This window comes from Dermacentor albipictus, chromosome 9 (assembly GCF_038994185.2).
Source record: "Dermacentor albipictus isolate Rhodes 1998 colony chromosome 9, USDA_Dalb.pri_finalv2, whole genome shotgun sequence".
In the NCBI taxonomy this organism is placed as follows: Eukaryota; Metazoa; Arthropoda; class Arachnida; order Ixodida; family Ixodidae; genus Dermacentor; species Dermacentor albipictus.
Genome location: NC_091829.1, coordinates 131,207,836 through 131,225,530, shown reverse-complemented (window position 1 = coordinate 131,225,530; position 17,695 = coordinate 131,207,836). Strand labels below are relative to the sequence as shown.

Sequence of the window (17,695 nt, the reverse complement as noted above, 5' to 3'; positions counted from 1 at the left end):
GGCATCATAAGGAATAAAAACAGCTTCCTGTAGGAAAGCATTGAGCACATTTTCAGTACTTTATAACATATGGATCAGCACGGATATGTACGTTAGAACGAAAAGTACTGAAATATTAAGGTGAAGGTTTCGTTGGACGTATTTTAGCTGTCTAATAATAAGATCTAAAGAAAAAATACTGTGATTTTGTGACAATTAATGCTGACATGAAATATGAGCTCCGACACAGTACCCGTGGTAGAACTTGCCCCTGGACTACAGGGCTACATTGAACCACGATATGCTGGTTTGATAAATACCAGTAATTGGAAAGTGGTTCGCTCTTGAATTTCCTGTATGTCGGCGCTGCTGCGTAGCGTTAGGAGCCCTTTTTAAACCACAAGCACTATGTTTGAGCTAATATTGAAAGCAAATGTATTCTTTCTTTAGGGGGGGGGGGGGGCTTTTTTAGCGTCTAACCACAGTTCCAAAGTTTTCAGTTAGCTCAAGATGCGCCTGCATGTGTTTCTAATATCCAGTATGTTGTCACAGACTCAATAGCGAAAGAGCGTTATCTTATCAGATTGCGCGCGTGAAGCGAATATTGACGACCATTCTCCATCACATTTTACGACCCGAGATAGCGCTGCAATGTACGAGCATTCCAATCTGTCGAACCGACGCCTTCATCCGTAGATCGGAATCAGAGGAAGCACTTTGCGCGCAGCCATCGTTATGTTTGAGTTTTATTTTATTTTCCAGCGCAAGCTCATCTTATAATGAGTAACATTCGTGACTGACTCTTTTGGAAGTGTTTTGCTCTTGACATTACTACAACGTGAGAGTATAGAGGTGCTCCACCTTCATCGAGTGAATACTGGGAAACGGACTAGGCCTTTTCTTGCGCCTGCGTTTACACATCTAGCGCACCAATTTATTTTTCACAATTTACTTTTTAATTTAGGGGGCGGTAAAGCACAGCAACCTTTTATTAACAGGATGTTTTAATAACACGGAAAATTTAAATGCTTATCAGTCGGCTTTCACCTCATGGTATGGAATTTCAATAGATATATACTTATGATAATTAAAAGCCTATCCGTTTGACAACGTTTCATCAGAGTTCCCCATTGCAAGGTGATACAGACTTGCAGGTGGTTCGTATCGGGGACCCTCGACATATGTCTAACCGCCAAACAAAGGGTTATTCCAAATGTTTCATTTCAGGCAGGCGTGTTGCCCTCCTGTCTTTCATTCCCGTTCGCAAACACGCATAAGACAAAGTTCTGCGTGAAGAGCGTCGTTAGTCCAAGCCAACGAGCTTCCGTAACTCACCTCGCCTATATCGCAGCCATTTAGGCTTGGATAAGAAATATATATATATATATATTAAATCGACGCATCACGAATCCAAAAAGAGCTGCCCGCGACCAGCCCAGCTTCTTTCATTTCGTACTTCGTCGTAGCGGCTAATAGTAGCCCACGAAGCAGAGCCCTGAGTGTGGATATGGCAAAGAAGGTTTTCTATATACTGTTTCGTCACCCACCGACAATTGCGTGCCGTGCTACTGGCCATTCCTAGAAAATTGTATATGTGACGCCCAGCCATTTGCAACACAGCAACTTTGTTTTGCGATGGGAGAGTCCAGGTGAGGGACAGGGTGGTTATGGAGATAAGGACACGCTATTTTCTGCAGTAACTTAGGAATGCATGAATGAATGCTTTTATTTATTGAGAAAAAGGAGGAGCAAGCATCAGTGGAAGCACGTCTCAGCAGATTGGGTAAGAAGCGTGGGCAAAGAGGAAAAGCTGGGGCCCGGGTGGCAAGCGAAGTCGCAGCTTAGGCGCGAGAGAATATAAGCAAGAGTCGGCGAAACCAGTTGAATTGCAGTGTAGATGTGCGATGTGCCGAGTAAATGATTGGAGCCACCGCCCAGCATCCATCCTTTGCGGCAGTATAAGCTCCCGCCGTTCTTGGTAACAAACCTTTACTGAAAACCAATCTAAGCAATTACTTATTCATCAGCCATGCCTTGCCACGTATTCCTTAGTGGCCGGGTCCGTGGATTACAACTACGCTGTCCCGACAAGTTACGACCATAACGTGACGCTTGCGGTTACGGTTGCCACACTCGTGATTCTTACTATACAACTACTATACTGCGCGAATACTATAAACATGGGTTTACTGCACAAGTTAGTGAACAGACATTTTAGATTTGCCTTACATACGCTCAACGCAAGCACCATTGCAGCTTGTTACGATGCGCGTCCCTTCAAGACAGAGACGTGAACGCAAACATAAGAACGCGTTAGAAGACAGGGAGGGTCTTGGGCCTGCCAAACATATCCAAGCCAACCATATGTTAACAATCATGCCGTCGTTTCTATGCAGAGAGTTCGTGTATTTAAACTCCTGGAGTGACAGTCCAATCCGCCACTTACGGGAGCGCGTGAAGCCGCCGGGGGCCACATTTTTAGAGGAAAAGGAGCGCGGCCACAGTACGTGGCTGCGATATACGCACGACGCAACCTGTGCTTGCGGTTCTGCGATGAAAAAATAAAATTAAACCCTTTTAGGAAGTATATCAGTCCGCCACTGTGTGTCGCTGTTGTCAAAAATAAAATGTCATGGTGGTGGGTGCCTTGTGTTCTATGTATGTTCTATGTGTTCTATGTATGTTGTGTTTTATGTATGTTGGTGGGCTCGGCGGCTGTGCACAAACGCAGATCGCTAAACCATTCGCTCTTGTCATGCAGGTGTTTCAGCGCGCATTCGTGCGCCTGTTGCTTCCAGCCCTAGTGACGGCTTCCCTGGCAGCCCCGCTGCAATATCGTGCTTCGTCAGGTGAAACTGACAGGATTGCCTGTCACCCCTCCCTGATGTGAACCCCTGGTTTTTCAACTGCACCAACCTTCAAGCCCCTGGATTTCGTCGGGAGCGGCGGATCTGCGTTTTTGATGACACCGCTACTGAAGACGGTGGTGCTCGATGCAGCATGGACGAACCTGTCGTCATCGACATCAACCTTACGGTCAACTACAAAAGAGCAGGCACTACCGGTGGCGCCTTGTGGGCTCGGCGGCTGTGCACAGACGCAGATCGCTAAACCATTCGCTCTTGTCATGCAGGTTGGTAAAGCTTACAGTCTTTTTTGTAAGAACTCTAGCAATTATTTCCTGCTTCAGCTGCCGAGCCCGCACTGCTGCCTTCTTGTCGCTCTTGAGTTCTCTGATGTAATTCGTGCCTTGTTGATGATGTCGGGTGATATCGAAAGCAACCCGGGGCCGGACTCCAACGCTTTGCTAGTTGAATTGAAGAACTTGTCTGCTGGACAGTTAAAATTAATTAGTCAGGTTCAAGACCTGAAAGTTCATTTATTGTCGACGGACAAAGCTATTGCTGATATGGGCAAACGCATGACTGACCTAGAGGCTCATTATCAAAATCTTGTCTCCCTGCGCTCTGACTTTGAAGCCGTCAAAACCTCTACCGCTCAAGTGGCCACCGGGGTACACAGGCTTGAAACGCGTATTGATGACGCCGAGAACCAGCCACGACGCAATAATCTTATTTTTTATGGCCTCCCTGAATCAACTGGATCAGAGGCGTTTGCCCAGACCGAGCAACTTATCATCAAGCACTGCCCCGATCATCTTAATATTAGCATCGAGCTGAAGGAAATTGAGCGCGCACATCGTCTCGGTCATCGCACAGGTACTAACCGCCACCGTCCTGTCATAGCAAAATTCACCTTCCATAAAACAAAAGAATTGATTCCTTCTAACAGCCGCAAGTTCAAAGGAACCAGCTTCAGCGTTGGAGAGGATTTCACTCGTTCCGTACAAAACGCTCGCAGGCACCTCATAACTTTCGCGAAAAGCAAATCATTACTTTTTTCTTTGCGATTCAAAACACTGCATATGGGTCATAAGCGCTACGTCTACGACGAGCAAACGCAGTCTGTCAAAGAAATAATATAGCAATTTCCCCGTCGTAAAAATTTCTGCTACACTGTCAAGCCCAAATCTAACATATCATTGTCTGTAACCTTTGCCAACGCACGCAGTTTCCTTCCCAAACGCGACGCTTTTTCCAACCTTGTTTTATCATCCAACAGTAATATAATGGTGATAACCGAAACGTGGCTAACAGAAGATATAACAGACACAGAAGTACTAGCCGACCTACCGGAATTTCATGTCTACCGAAAGGATCGCAAAGGCATGCGGGGGGGGGCGGTGTACTGATTGCTGTGCATCAGCAGTTATCGTGCTCCGTAGCCAAAAACACTTCTGATCTTGAAGTACTATGGCTAATTATTCATGCTTCCCCCCATACTATAATTCTAGGTGTTTGCTACAGGCCTCCGAATAATATTCCAGATTTCTCATTTAAACTTAATAACAGTTTGAGTGACCTTAGTAATCAACACCCGCAAGCAGAAATCCTCCTTTTTGGTGATTTTAACTTTCCTCAAATAGACTGGAGTAATGACGTCCCCATAAGTATGGGCAGTGAGCCTGCCAGAGATTTTGTGGATTTCTGCCTTAATTTTAATTTAACCCAACTTGTATCAGAACCTACACGCGTTGCACTGAGCACTTCTAGCATCTTAGATCTCGTCCTAACCAGTAATCCGGAAAGCTTATCATCAATAGCATATCTACCTGAAGTCAGCGACCATAAAGTAATTCACGCCAATTTTCGTTTCAGCCCGTGAAACGCCATTTAGTCAGCAAAACAATCCGCCTGTACAATAGAGGTAATTATGATGCACTTAATAGTGATCTGAGCACATTTCTTCCTACGTTCGTGAGGTTATGTTCTACGCGCTCTATTAATGAAAACTGGTCAATATTTAAAAACAAACTAGGTGATCTCGTTGATAAATTCATACCAAGAATAACATTCCGCGGAAATCGTAACAAACTATGGTTCACTAAAACGCTTAAGCGACTTGAAAACAAAAAGAAACGTCTCTTCCGCTCAGCCAAACTAAACGGACACCCCTCTGCTTGGGAGAAATATTTTGTAGCCGAGGACGATTATCTGAGGGCTACACGGAAAGCTAAATTCTCCTTTTTCCACGATGAACTGCCTAAAATGCTTACGAACAGCCCTCGTCAATTTTGGCAAATAATAAACCCTAAGGAGGCGCGCATGATCAGCGCGTTAAATGCACATGGCGAAGTGGTCAGCGACGACGAGTGTGCTGACATTTTTAACGCAGCCTTTTTATCTGTATTTACTAACGAGACTTCAACTCCAGATCTTCCCACATCTACTAACATAACTGCGCGTATGTCGCCAATTATATTCTCGGCAGATGGAATCACTTCGATTATTGATAACATCAAGCTTTCATCGTCAGCAGGTGTAGATGACATTAATTCCAAGCTCTTAAAAATATTAACCATGTATCTGCTGCGTACCTAACTTTGTTGTTTTCACAGCCACTCTCTACAGGCATCTTACCATCCGACTGGAAAGTGGGCAAGGTCGTTCCAGTCTTCAGATCAGGCAACAGAGACACCCCATTAAATTATCGCCTTATATCATTAACTAGTGTCCCCTGCAAAATCATGGAACAGGTCATATACTCGCATATCATGAACTTTTTAGACTCAATCTGTTTTTTTTTCACCCTTGTCAGCATGGATTTCGAAAAGGCTACTCTTGCGGGTGCAGCGGTGGCGTAGAGGTAGAACACCCGCCTCGCGTGCAAGAGGTCCGTGGTTCGAATCCCGGTGCCGGCAATTTTCCACCGGATCAAAAAAAAAATCCGCGTGTTGATAAAATTCTGTTGATAAAGCTCTCAGGAATGGAGGAAGCCTAAAAACAGTGAAGAAGAAACTAGGAATTGGCAAGAATCAGATGTATGCGTTAAGAGACAAAGCCGGCAATATCATTACTAATATGGATGAGATAGTTCAAGTGGCTGAGGAGTTCTATAGAGATTTATACAGTACCAGTGGCACCCACGACGATAATGGAAGAGAAAATAGTCTAGAGGAATTCGAAATCCCACAGGTAACGCCGAAAGAAGTAAAGAAAGCCTTGGGAGATATGCAATGGGGGAAGGCAGCTGGGGAGGATCAGGTAACAGCAGATTTGTTGAAGGATGGTGGACAGATTGTTCTAGAGAAACTGGCCACCCTGTATACACAATGCCTCATAACCTCGAGCGTACCGGAGTCTTGGAAGAACGCTAACATAATCCTAATTCCTAAGAAAGGAGACGCCAAAGACTTGAAAAATTATAGACCGATCAACTTACTGTCCGTTGCCTACAAACTATTTACTAAGGTAATCGCAAATAGAATCAGGAACACCTTAGACTTCTGTCAAGCAAAGGACCAGGCAGGATTCCGTAAAGGCTACTCAACAATAGATCGTATTCACACTATCAATCAGGTGATAGAGAAATGTGCGGAATATAACCAACCCTTATATATAGCTTTCATTGATTACGAGAAAGCGTTGATTCTGTCGAAACCTCAGCAGTCATGGAGGCATTACGGAATCAGGGTGTAGACGAGCCGTATGTAAAAATACTGAAAGATATCTATAGCGGCTCCACAGCCACCGTAGTCCTCCATAAAGCAAGCAACAAAATCCCAATAAAGAAAGGCGTCAGGCAGGGAGATACGATCTCTCCAATGCTATTCACAGCATGCTTACAGGAGGTATTCAGAGACCTGGATTGGGAAGAATTGGGGATAAAAGTTAATGGAGAGTACCTTAGTAACTTGCGATTCGCTGATGATATTGCCTTGCTTAGTAACTCAGGGGACCAATTGCAATGCATGCTCGCTGACCTGGAGAGGCAAAGCAGAAGAGTGAGTCTAAAAATTAATCTGCAGAAAACTAACGTAATGTTTAACAGTCTCGGAAGACAACAGCAATTTAGAATAGGCAGCGTGGCACTGGAAGTTGTAAGGGAATACATCTACTTAGGGCAGGTAGTGATGGCGGATCCGGATAATGAGACTGAAATAATCAGAAGAATAAGAATGGGCTGGGGTGCGTTTGGCAGGCATTCTCAGATCATGAACAGCAGATTGCCATTATCCCTCAAGAGGAAAGTTTATAACAGCTGTGTCTTACCAGTACTCACGTACGGGGCAGAAACTGGAGGCTTCCGAAGAAGGTTCAACTTAAATTGAGGACGACGCAACGAGCTATGGAAAGAAGAATGATAGAAGTAACGTTAAGAAATAAGAAAAGAGCAGATTGGGTGAAGGAACAAACGCGAGGTAATGATATCTTAGTTGAAATCAAGAAAAAGAAATGGGCATGGTCAGGACACGTAATGAGGAGGGAAGGTGACCGATGATCATTAAGAGTTACGGAATGGATTCGAAGGGAAGGCAAGCGTAGCAGAGGGCGGCAGAAAGTTAGGTGGACGGATGAGATTAAGAAGTTTGCTGGGACAACATGGCCACAATTAGTACATGACCGGGGTAGTTGGAGAGTAGAACTTGTTGTTGGGCGAGTTGGTAGATATTAGCGAACATTGTTTAACTGCGCGAACAAACGAACCACAATGACAGAGAGGGACAAGGACGGGCGCAGTCTGCGCCCGTCCTTGTCCCTCTCTGTCGTTGTGGTTCGTTTGTTCGCGCAGTTAAACAATGTTCGCTAGTTGGAGAAGTATGAGAGAGGCCTTTGCCCTGCAGTGGGCGTAACCAGGCTGATGATGATGATGAAGATCGAGCACTACGGCGCTCGTTGATCTTGTTTAGGATGACGTCAGCATTTCATTCAGCGTTTATTTCTAAGAAAATGAGTTGAAGTTCCGTTTATTTGCATCACAATGGCAGGCGTAATCAGGCAAACATTGACAGCATTTCATTAGAGAGTGCCTGTCTACTCTGTGGTGATTAGGTATGACAACGACAACAAACACAGAAAGCTTTGCTTACATCGATTTGCACATACTTATGACCCGCGTAATTTTTTACTGTCAATTTAAATGCTTAAGTATGGCGCTTATTAACGCAATATTTCCATTCATAGTGAGCAAAAGCGGCTGTCGTATCTACAGTAGAATCGATTTAAATGGCTTTATTCCTATGGACATTATATCGTTGCCAACTTCCGTGGGATTGGAGTCATCAAAATGGGATACAGTTGACAGGGAAATCAGGAGGTTGATGAACGGCAAGAAGGCGGAAGCTTGCACAAGACCTCAGGGATATAAAATGACTTTTTGAGCAGCTTGGTCAGGGGGCCACGCAATGGTTTCCACGGCTATTAAAAATCCTCCAAAATATGAACAGAGGCCGACAAGAATGCCGGCATTTTGGGAAAGGTGAAACCGCTGGAAATTTCAGGGTAGCATTAGCGTAAATATAAAAGATCACTTAAAAATAAGAAACCATAACGTTGACGGGGTGGCCAAATTCTGGCACAAATAAATCGGCTGTTGAAGCAGTTGAGCTGAAACGCAATGGTGCGAAATAAGGCGAGAATGTCGGCAAGTGTTGAACAAAGGTCAAGTAGGTCCTGTGGCCGACGCCAGCGCTCGGCAGCTCTCAAGGGACTGCACGTATTAGCGAGATGCCTGGTCGTCAGTAGTTACAGTATGATTCGGGTCTGAAATATTGGACGCGGACTCCATCACATTGAATACAGTGCATTCTACGGCGTCATTCTTGTACAGATGGTACCCATTCTCGCGCACTAAAAATGGGAACAAATTGTGTCATGTGCCGGCTGCCACCTTCCTCTTACTGCCAACATTCTTTCCCCTCTGTAGTTGCTTATCTTTTATTGGGTTCGGCTGCCAATCACGAGATCTCGGGATCGAATCCGAACCACGGCAGCCGTATTTCAATGGGTGTGAAATGCGAAAACTTGCGTACTTAGGGTTAGGCGCACGTTAAAAATCCCAAGTGGTCTAAATTATACCCGAATCCTCCACCACGGCGTGCCTCACAATGAAATCGTGGTTTTGGCAAATAAAGTGTCATAATGTGTTATGTAACATTCGTTAAGGATGTCCTGGGCGGTCGCACAACTCTTGAATACAATTAAGTGTCAGGAGTTGCGCGTGAGGTCTTTGAATATATCATCATCATCATCATGGTTACGCCCACTGCAGGGCAAAGGCCTCTCCCATACTCCTCCAACAACTCCGGTCATCTGCTAATTGTGGCCATGTCGTCCCTGCAAACTTCTTAATTTCACCCGCCCACCTAACTTTCTGCCGCCCCCTGCTACGCTTCCCTTCCCTTGGAATCGAGCCCGTGTATAATAGCTGTGTCTTACCAGTACTCGCATATGGGGCAGAAACTTGGAGGCTTGCGAAAAAGATTTCTACTTAAATTGAAGATGACGCAACGAGCTATTGAAAGAAGAATGATGGGATAAGAGAAGATTGGGTGAGGGAACAAACGCGAGGTAATGATATCTTAGTTGAAATCAAGAAAAAGAAATGGGGCATGCGCAGGACATGTAATGAAGAGGGAAGATAACCGATGCTCATTAAGGGTTGAATATGTGGATAGCCTTTATGGCGCTGGATAGCTGTTAATATACATTGCGGCTATATAATAAAGGCGGAACGGCAACATGGTAGAGAATGTGGAGAACATACAAATCCCGCATATATTACTGCACAATAATTTTAGATAGCGTTCTTGCTTCACGCACGTAGATGACCGCCACAGGAGACTACTTTGGAAACTAACTGCAAGTACTGTATATGTCGTACCCAAGGGTGTACCTGGCCGGGTGGCCACTAAATGTGACCTAATATTGGGACGAGCTTCTGCCATAGCATGCTAACGGATGAGAACATAGACTGAAGTGACTAGCGCAAGAATGGACAGGGCACACTAAAGACGCTACAAGGACAAGCGCCCAGTTGGAAGTTTGCGCTTATCCTTGTCGCCTCTTTAGTGTCCCGTGTCCACTCTTGCGCTAGTCACTTTAGCATGGAATACCAACTAGCCCGGTCTCACACCCTGCGACGACACAGGGACAGTTTGCTCAACTCTTGTTTCGTGACTTTTGTGTCAAGGTGACAAACCAAATTATCCATGTATATGTCTTAATACTTAAGCACATCTAGATTTTCAGCTGCAGTGGCATCCCATGAGTGCGCATTGCAAAGTCGCTGGTGAAATAATTGTGTGCACCTTAACGAATTCGACAGGGCAAAATCAAAATCCGTCCACGACGGCGTCTCCAGTAGGCGCTGTGCGATGTTCGGACGTTAACAATGTGTGCCGACTGAAGACAGGCTGCCCCGAAGTGCTTCTGACGGTTAGGCTAGCTTCTTTACTCCGTAGAATGAAACAAAAAGAAAAGGAAAAGAAAAGAAATGAAGAAGAAAGAAGAACCGCATGAAAAGACCAGAATCAACAATTGCTCGTCGCGAGTAACCGCTGGATGACGAGTAATTTCCAGGTGACGAACGAATACGCTTGATCAAAAACACTGATAATGCCGGCGGGACAAGCATTGTGTCGAAGTTCAATGCGCAGGGATAGCTTTTACTTTTTAAATTTTTGTTTGGTTGACGTCATCACGCGTCACCGCGGGAAGTTTGAAAAGTTTAAGGTGACTACGCCACGTGGTGGCACTCAAGCGAACTAAACCCTTGTGTCCAAAAAAGCTGGATACGCTATTATAGTACTTCGAATGCTGTTGCGCAAATACCCAAGGCGGGAAAATCTCACCACTTAATCAGAACCACATCGCAGGTGGGACTTTAAACTTTCGTTTGCAGTTCGCTTCGGCACTTCCGAAGCAGCCGACGCGGTCGCGTTGCTCATGTGATCCCTCATGCCACATCATGCCGACGATGGTGCCAGCTTTTCCAGTGGTGGAGCTCGCCCCCAATACACTCAAATTGTTCCCCCAACTGTAGCTTTCAAGGTCGCCAATTCTACCTGCCATCACAGCAGTTTCATTATGAAGCAGCCCATCTGACCTCCACTTTTTCTACTGTTTGTGCTAGCGATTCAATACTTGCTTGAATCGAACTCAACCGCTTGTTAGTGTCAGAAATGTGGTCGTCAAGATTTTCCCCCGTTGCTTTCAGCTCAGTTGAGGAAGCTAGCTAGTTCCCAAGAATAGCAGCCAACTAATCTTGTACCGAAGGACCAGGGTTCAACTCGATGTCTCTACTCAAGAGGAGAAGCATGGCGCATACTAAATACCGGCAAGGAATTTGTGTAACACTTGTGGGACTCTTTCATGACACAACTTTAACAATAGTGTGGTTTCAATTTCAGAGTGCCCGAGCTGAACGCTTTCGAGACCAATCTATAAGGAAGTTTGGGTAGTCTTGATCTTGATCCCTGTGACAGGGCTTGGAATCAGATTCAGGTATAGTTCATAAGGCCCAGGATTATCCCCCACATCGTCACTCATCTTCAATAGTGACACGTGCACTTGTCTTTATCGGGCGACAGTGTTTTGCCGCCTAACAAATGTTATCGCACAGCGCGGGACGCGCCTCCATGTATCCGAAGTTTCTGGAAAGTTATCGATGCTTCTATCGGCTGTCTGTTGTCGCCGAACCTTGTGTTATCTTATTTCATCGCTTGACACGAATGGTGTAGAACTTTGTAGAAGGCATGCGGGTCCCAACGATTAATCTGGAACATTCGATGACTGCTGTATAAAAGCCGACGCGCTTGACCCGCTGATCAGATTTTCGACGATCGCCGGCCGTGTTCGCCGCTATCGTTGTGCTTTAAGTGTAGCCTGTTTTGTGGGCACAGGTTCGCCCAATAAAAGCTAGTTTTTGCCTTTCACAGTATTGGGACTGTGTTCTTTGACGTCACGACCACGTGACATCTGGTGGAGGTGCTTTTGGTTCATGTACCGGACGCCCCCGACAAGCCGTGATCCAAGCCCGGAACGCAAAGATAATACCTACCTAGCCCCGGACCATCGAGCAAGCCGCCGTGTTCAACTGCGCCCGGAGCACGGACTTTTGCCTGAGACGACCAGGAAGATGGCCACCAAGTCCACCCCAATGGCAGCCCCAGCGTCACCCGTCGTGCTGCAGCAGCCCAGGGAGCCTCCGACGTTCCGCGGTTCAACTTTCGAGGACCCGGAAAGCTGGCTTGAGACGTACGAGAGAGTCGCTACCTTTAACAACTGGAACAGTGACGACAAACTGCGATATGTCTTCTTCGCTTTGGAAGACGCGGCCAGGACGTGGTTCGAGAACCGAGAAGCCACCTTAACGCCCTGGGAACTTTTCCGAAGCGGCTTCCTGCAGACATTCGCAAGCGTCGTACGCCGAGAACGAGCCCAAGCGCTATTAGAAACCCGGGTGCAGCTACCTAATGAGACGACCGCGATCTACACGGAAGAAATGAGCCGTCTCTTCCGCCACGCCGACCCTGAAATGCCGAGGAGAAGAAAGTCCGCCTGCTGACGCGTGGTGTGAAGGAGGAACTTTTTGCCGGAATGGTACGAAGCCCACCGAAGACCGTCGACGAGTTTCTTCGCGAGGCCACCAGCATCGAGAAGACACTCGAGATGCGAAACCGGCAATTCGACCGCCGCACGAACTCGACAAACTACGCCGGAGTTCAATCACTGGCCACCGACGATCTGCGCGAGACTATCCGAGCGGTCGTGCGGGAGGAGCTACAAAAGCTGTTCCCACCATCACAGCCTCAAGTGGCTTCGATTGCCGACGCCGTGCGACAGGAGCTCCAACAACAACTTGGAGTAGCCCCTGAATCGCCCCAGCCTGAGCCGCAAGCGATGATCTACGCCGCCGTCGCACGCCGTCAAGGTCCCCCTCAGCGACCGCGCCAGGGCCCTGTCACGCCGCAGTTCCGTCGTCCGCTGCCGCCACCGCCAGCACGACCACCCGTCGCCCAGCGCACCTACGCGAGGAAGACGGACATTTGGCGTGCTCCTGACCACCGCCCGCTCTGCTACCACTGCGGAGAAGCGGGTCACGCTTACCGATGATGTCCATACCGGGAGATGGGACCGCGAGGTTTCGCCGTGAACGCTCCGCGCCCGCAGCAAGGTGAACGCCCCCGCGATATCGCCGATTACCTCGCCGCTACTCAGTGGAGCTCTCGACGACCGTCGCGTTCGCCATCATCAGGCCCCTACTTGTCGCCGCAGCGCCGACCATACACTGGCCCAGCCCGGGGCCGGTCAGCGAGCCCATATCCAGAAAACTAAAAGCAGCAACCGATGGAGGTGCGGTTGCTGTTCGTCGAACTGACGAAAATCCTCCGCCGCCGACGAAGACAACGGAGAAACTACCTCGACGACATAACGACACGCCGCCGTCCCGACGAAATCAGGAAGCCAAGACTACACCGATGAAAGACGACTTGACGACGCGACGTTCCAGCTTCAGTTCCACACGACGTAGCCGTAATCCGACGCCAAGACCCAACTGCAACGCCAGACAAAGAACCACCGACCTCGATGTACTTCTCGACGGCCACGCAGTCACTGCCTTAGTCGACACAGGGGCCGATTACTCCGTAATGAGTGGACACATCGCCGCCCAGTTGAAGAAGGTTAAGACTGCATGGGAGGGCCCCCAAATTCGGACCGCTGGAGGACACCTCATTACGCCGACTGGAATCTGCACGGCAAGAATAACCATTCATGACCGGACTTACCCTGCCACCTTCGTTGTCCTCCAACAGTGTTCACGAGACGTCATTCTCGGTATGGACTTCCTGAATCAACATGGCGCAGTCATCGACCTGAAGTCGAAATCGATAACGCTGTCACAAGATCAAGCGATACCGCCGGAGAGCTGTCGTAGTCACCACGCCTTGAGTGTGCTTGAAGATCAAGTGAGCATCCCGCCGCGCTCCAGCATTATTATTTCCGTCGGCACCGAAACACCCGCTGCCGTAGAAGGCGTCATCGAGGGCGACCAGCTTCTACTGCTCGACCGTGAAATTTGCGTCGCAAGAGGGATCGCTCGACTCCACGGAGGGCAAGTGGAAGTTATGCTAACCAACTTCAGCCAAGAGTTCAAGCACATCAACAAGGGCACGACAATCGCATACATCGAGGAAATTGTGGAAACCAGCAATGCCTTTGTCCTCTCGGATTCAGCCGCATCTACCCCGATGAGAATTGTCCCCGAACCAGACTTCGACGTGAATCCAAGTCTTCCTATGAGTAAGCAGCAACAGATCAGAAGTCTTGTCCGACGATACAAAGACTGCTTTTCGACGTCATCGAGGATTCGACAAACACCAGTTGCAAAGCATCGCATAATAACCGAAGAGAGCGCTCGACCACTCCGCCAGAGCCCTTACCGAGTTTCGATGCGAGAACGTGAAGCTATTAGGCAACAAGTCGACGAAATGCTGCGCGACGACATCATCCAGCCGTCGAAAAGCCCGTAGGCCTCTCCTGTAGTCCTGGTAAAGAAAAAGGACGGAACCCTACGCTTCTGCGTCGATTATCGTCGACTGAATAAGATCACGAAGAAGGATGTGTACCCCCTTCCACGGATAGACGACGCATTGGATCGGCTCTGCAACGCTAAATACTTCTCGTCGATGGACCTCAAATCTGGCTACTGGCAAATCGAAGTCGACGAGAGAGATCGCGTTGTGACAGAGACGTGGATAACGACTTAAATGACATCCCACTGTTGGACAAAACGATATATCTTAAACCTGTGACTGAAGTTGAAGTAATGACAATTTTCACAGAGCTCAAAAATAGTACCTCACGTGATATAGATGGACTACAAATACGCCCCATAAAATCAATTCTGGATATTATTTTGCCCTACATCACTCACATCATCAATCTCTGTATTGCAAATGCTGTATTTCCTCATGGAATGCAAGTTGCGCGCTGTTCTGTACTTTTCAAGAAGGGAGACAGGAACCAGTTAGGCAATTACCGCCCAATATCCATACTTCCAATATTCTCAAAGGTATTAGAAAAAGCTCTTCACAAACAGTTTACAGAATTTGAATCCAACCATCATATACTCACCAAATCACAATATGGGTTTAGAAAGCACCTTTCAACAGAATTCGCACTCTTAGAACAGAAGGAATATATACTAAAACAATTTGAACATAACAGTATAGTCTTGGGTATTTTCATTGATTTTACAAAAGCGTTTGACCTTATAAATCATAAATTAATTCTCCGGAAGCTTGAACGATACGGTTATCGCGGGCACGCAGCATCCATAGTCAAATCGTATCTGGAATATCGCCGACAAGCTGTAAGTGTCAATGGCTTCATCTCACAAACTCTCCCTGTCCGCTGCGGTGTTCCGCAAGGAAGTATACTCGGTCCATTTCTTTTCAATCTTTATATCAATGACATCGTCAACGTATTTCCCCTCGCAAAATTTATCATATACGCTGATGATACGAGCATATTCTTATCCGGCGAAAATGCCAATAATCTAATAGATTCAGCAAACTGCATGCTCAAACACCTAGACAAATGGACACAAAATAATGCATTGCAAATTAATGTGAGCAAAACAAAAGCAGTTGTTTTTAGGGCCAAGAATAAACAAGTTACTCTGACAAAAGAAATATACTTCAGATCTTGTCCGCTAGAAATAGTACCCCAGTTTAAAACTCTGGGCGTTGTGTTTAACCAGCAGATGTCCTGGGACGATCATGTGGCCCACATTACTTCCAAATTATCACAAATAATTGGTCTGCTCTATCGCAACCGTGAAATATTACCCTCTTGTGTTATGATGTTAGTTTATTACTCTTTATTTAATTCTCGCCTTAACTATTGTAGCCTTATCTGGGCAACTACAACACAGGCAAACCTGAACAAATTACTTGTATTACAAAAAAAAGCAATGCGGATTGTTAAGAAATTACCGACGTTGCATCATACAAGAGAAATATTTTTAGAACACAAAATAGTTCCAGTAACAAAAATCTATGACTATCACCTCAGCCGAACACTTAAACAAGAACATTTAAGCAAAACATCTTTTATTCAAGCTCTTTCAGGCCTGACAAGGCGTGAACAAAGCTACAACACAAGAAATAAGGATATGTGGGAAATTAAAACATTTCGAACAACATATGGGCTACAAACGTTAGAACACCGGCTTCCACAACTTCTTAATAACCTATTGAGACAGGATATAATACTTCAAAATGCCACATTTCGGACACTCTTGGCTTACTTTCTTTCCTAAACTTTTTCTTGTTATTTCTTTATGCAACGAAACCCGAATCGCTTTACAGAAGTATGGTGTTACTCGGTGTTATTCCTGTTTTTTTTTCTATTAAAGTGCCTTTGCCATGTCATTGCATTGTGTAAACCATTAAAAGCCTTCATTTCTTTATTTGCCATGTGAGCATGACTTAATTCTTTTTTTAAGTTATGTACCAGATGCAGCCTTTATGTAATATGTTTATATATTGCTATGTGGTGTAATGTGACCGCCGTGGGCAGTGTTTCTTTTTGTGTATCTTCTTTTTTATGACTTTGTATGCTACTGCCAAATAAGGGGGGCCGTTGCTCTGTCAAGCTGTTGAAAGACAGCTTTTACTTCGGTCCCCCTGCATCATCATGTATGACGTGATGGTCGAAAATAAACTTACTTACTTACTAAAAGACTGCCTTTATCACGCCAGAGGGCCTCTACGAGTTCAAGGTCATGCCATTCGGACTGTGCTCGGCGCCTGCAACGTTTCAGCGCGTCATGGACACGGTGTTAGCCGGACTGAAGTGGCAGACGTGCCTTGTTTACCTGGATGACGTCGTTGTCTTCGCCGTAAATTTCGACGATCACCGTAGGCGGCTTACGACAGTGATAGAAGCCATCAAGTCATCGGGGCTCACTCTGAAGCCGGAAAAGTGCCGTTTCGCTTACGGTGAGTTTTTGTTCCTAGGCCACGTGATCAGCAAATCAGGAGTACGCCCCGACCCACAGAAGACAGCTGCCATCGCAAAGTTCCCGCAGCCAACCGACAAGAAGGCAGTGCGCAGATTCCTTGGCATGTGTGCCTACTATAGGCGCTTTGTCAAGGACTTTTCACGCATTGCGGAGCCGCTAACACATCTAACCAAATGTGATGTCGCGTTCAAGTGGGAAACGCCTCAGGCCAAGGCATTTCAAGAACTCAAACGACGCATGCAGTCGCCGCCGGTACTTGCACACTTCGACGAGGACGCCGATACCGAAATCCACACTGACGCCAGTAGCCTAGGCCTCGGTGTCGTCCTAGTCCAGAGGAAAGAAGGATTTGAAAGGGTGATATCGTATGCTAGCCGGTCGCTGTCAAAAGCGGAAAGCAACTATTCTACGACTGAAAAGGAATGCCTCGCCATCATTTGGGCTACAGCTAAATTCCGCCCTTACCTCTATGGCAGGCCATTCAAAGTCGTCAGTGACCATCACGCATTGTGTTGGCTAGCTAATTTAAAGGACCCTTCAGGACGGCTGGCGCGGTGGAGCCTCAGACTACAAGAGTATGACGTCACGGTAATATAAAAGTCCGGAAGAGAACACTCCGACGCCGACTGCTTATCGCGCGCCCCCATCGATCCCTCGCCGCAAGACTACGAGGACGACGACGCCTTCCTTGGGATAATAAGCGCGGAAGACTTCACTAAACAGCAACGAGCCGACCCGGAGCTAAAAGGCCTCGTCGAGTATTTGGACGGGAACACCGACGTTGTCCCTAGGGCATTTAAGCGCGCGTTGTCTTCGTTCACGCTACAAAACAACCTGCTCGTGA

General features: G+C 46.8%; 1 protein-coding gene across 4 annotated transcripts in view; it reads left to right on the top strand.

Moving 5' to 3' along the window:
- The window catches only part of LOC139049683 (uncharacterized), a 33,452-nt gene extending 29,486 nt beyond the window's left edge, over window positions 1-3,966 (top strand). For all 4 annotated transcript variants that reach the window (XM_070525387.1, XM_070525389.1, XM_070525388.1 and 1 more), the window contains one exon: window positions 2,741-3,966. In XM_070525387.1, the coding sequence (XP_070381488.1) occupies window positions 2,942-3,964 (1,023 nt within the window). In that variant the 5' untranslated portion in view covers window positions 2,741-2,941 and the 3' untranslated portion in view covers window positions 3,965-3,966. The remainder of the gene's footprint in view (window positions 1-2,740) is intronic.
- Window positions 3,967-17,695: the final 13,729 nt, after the last annotated feature.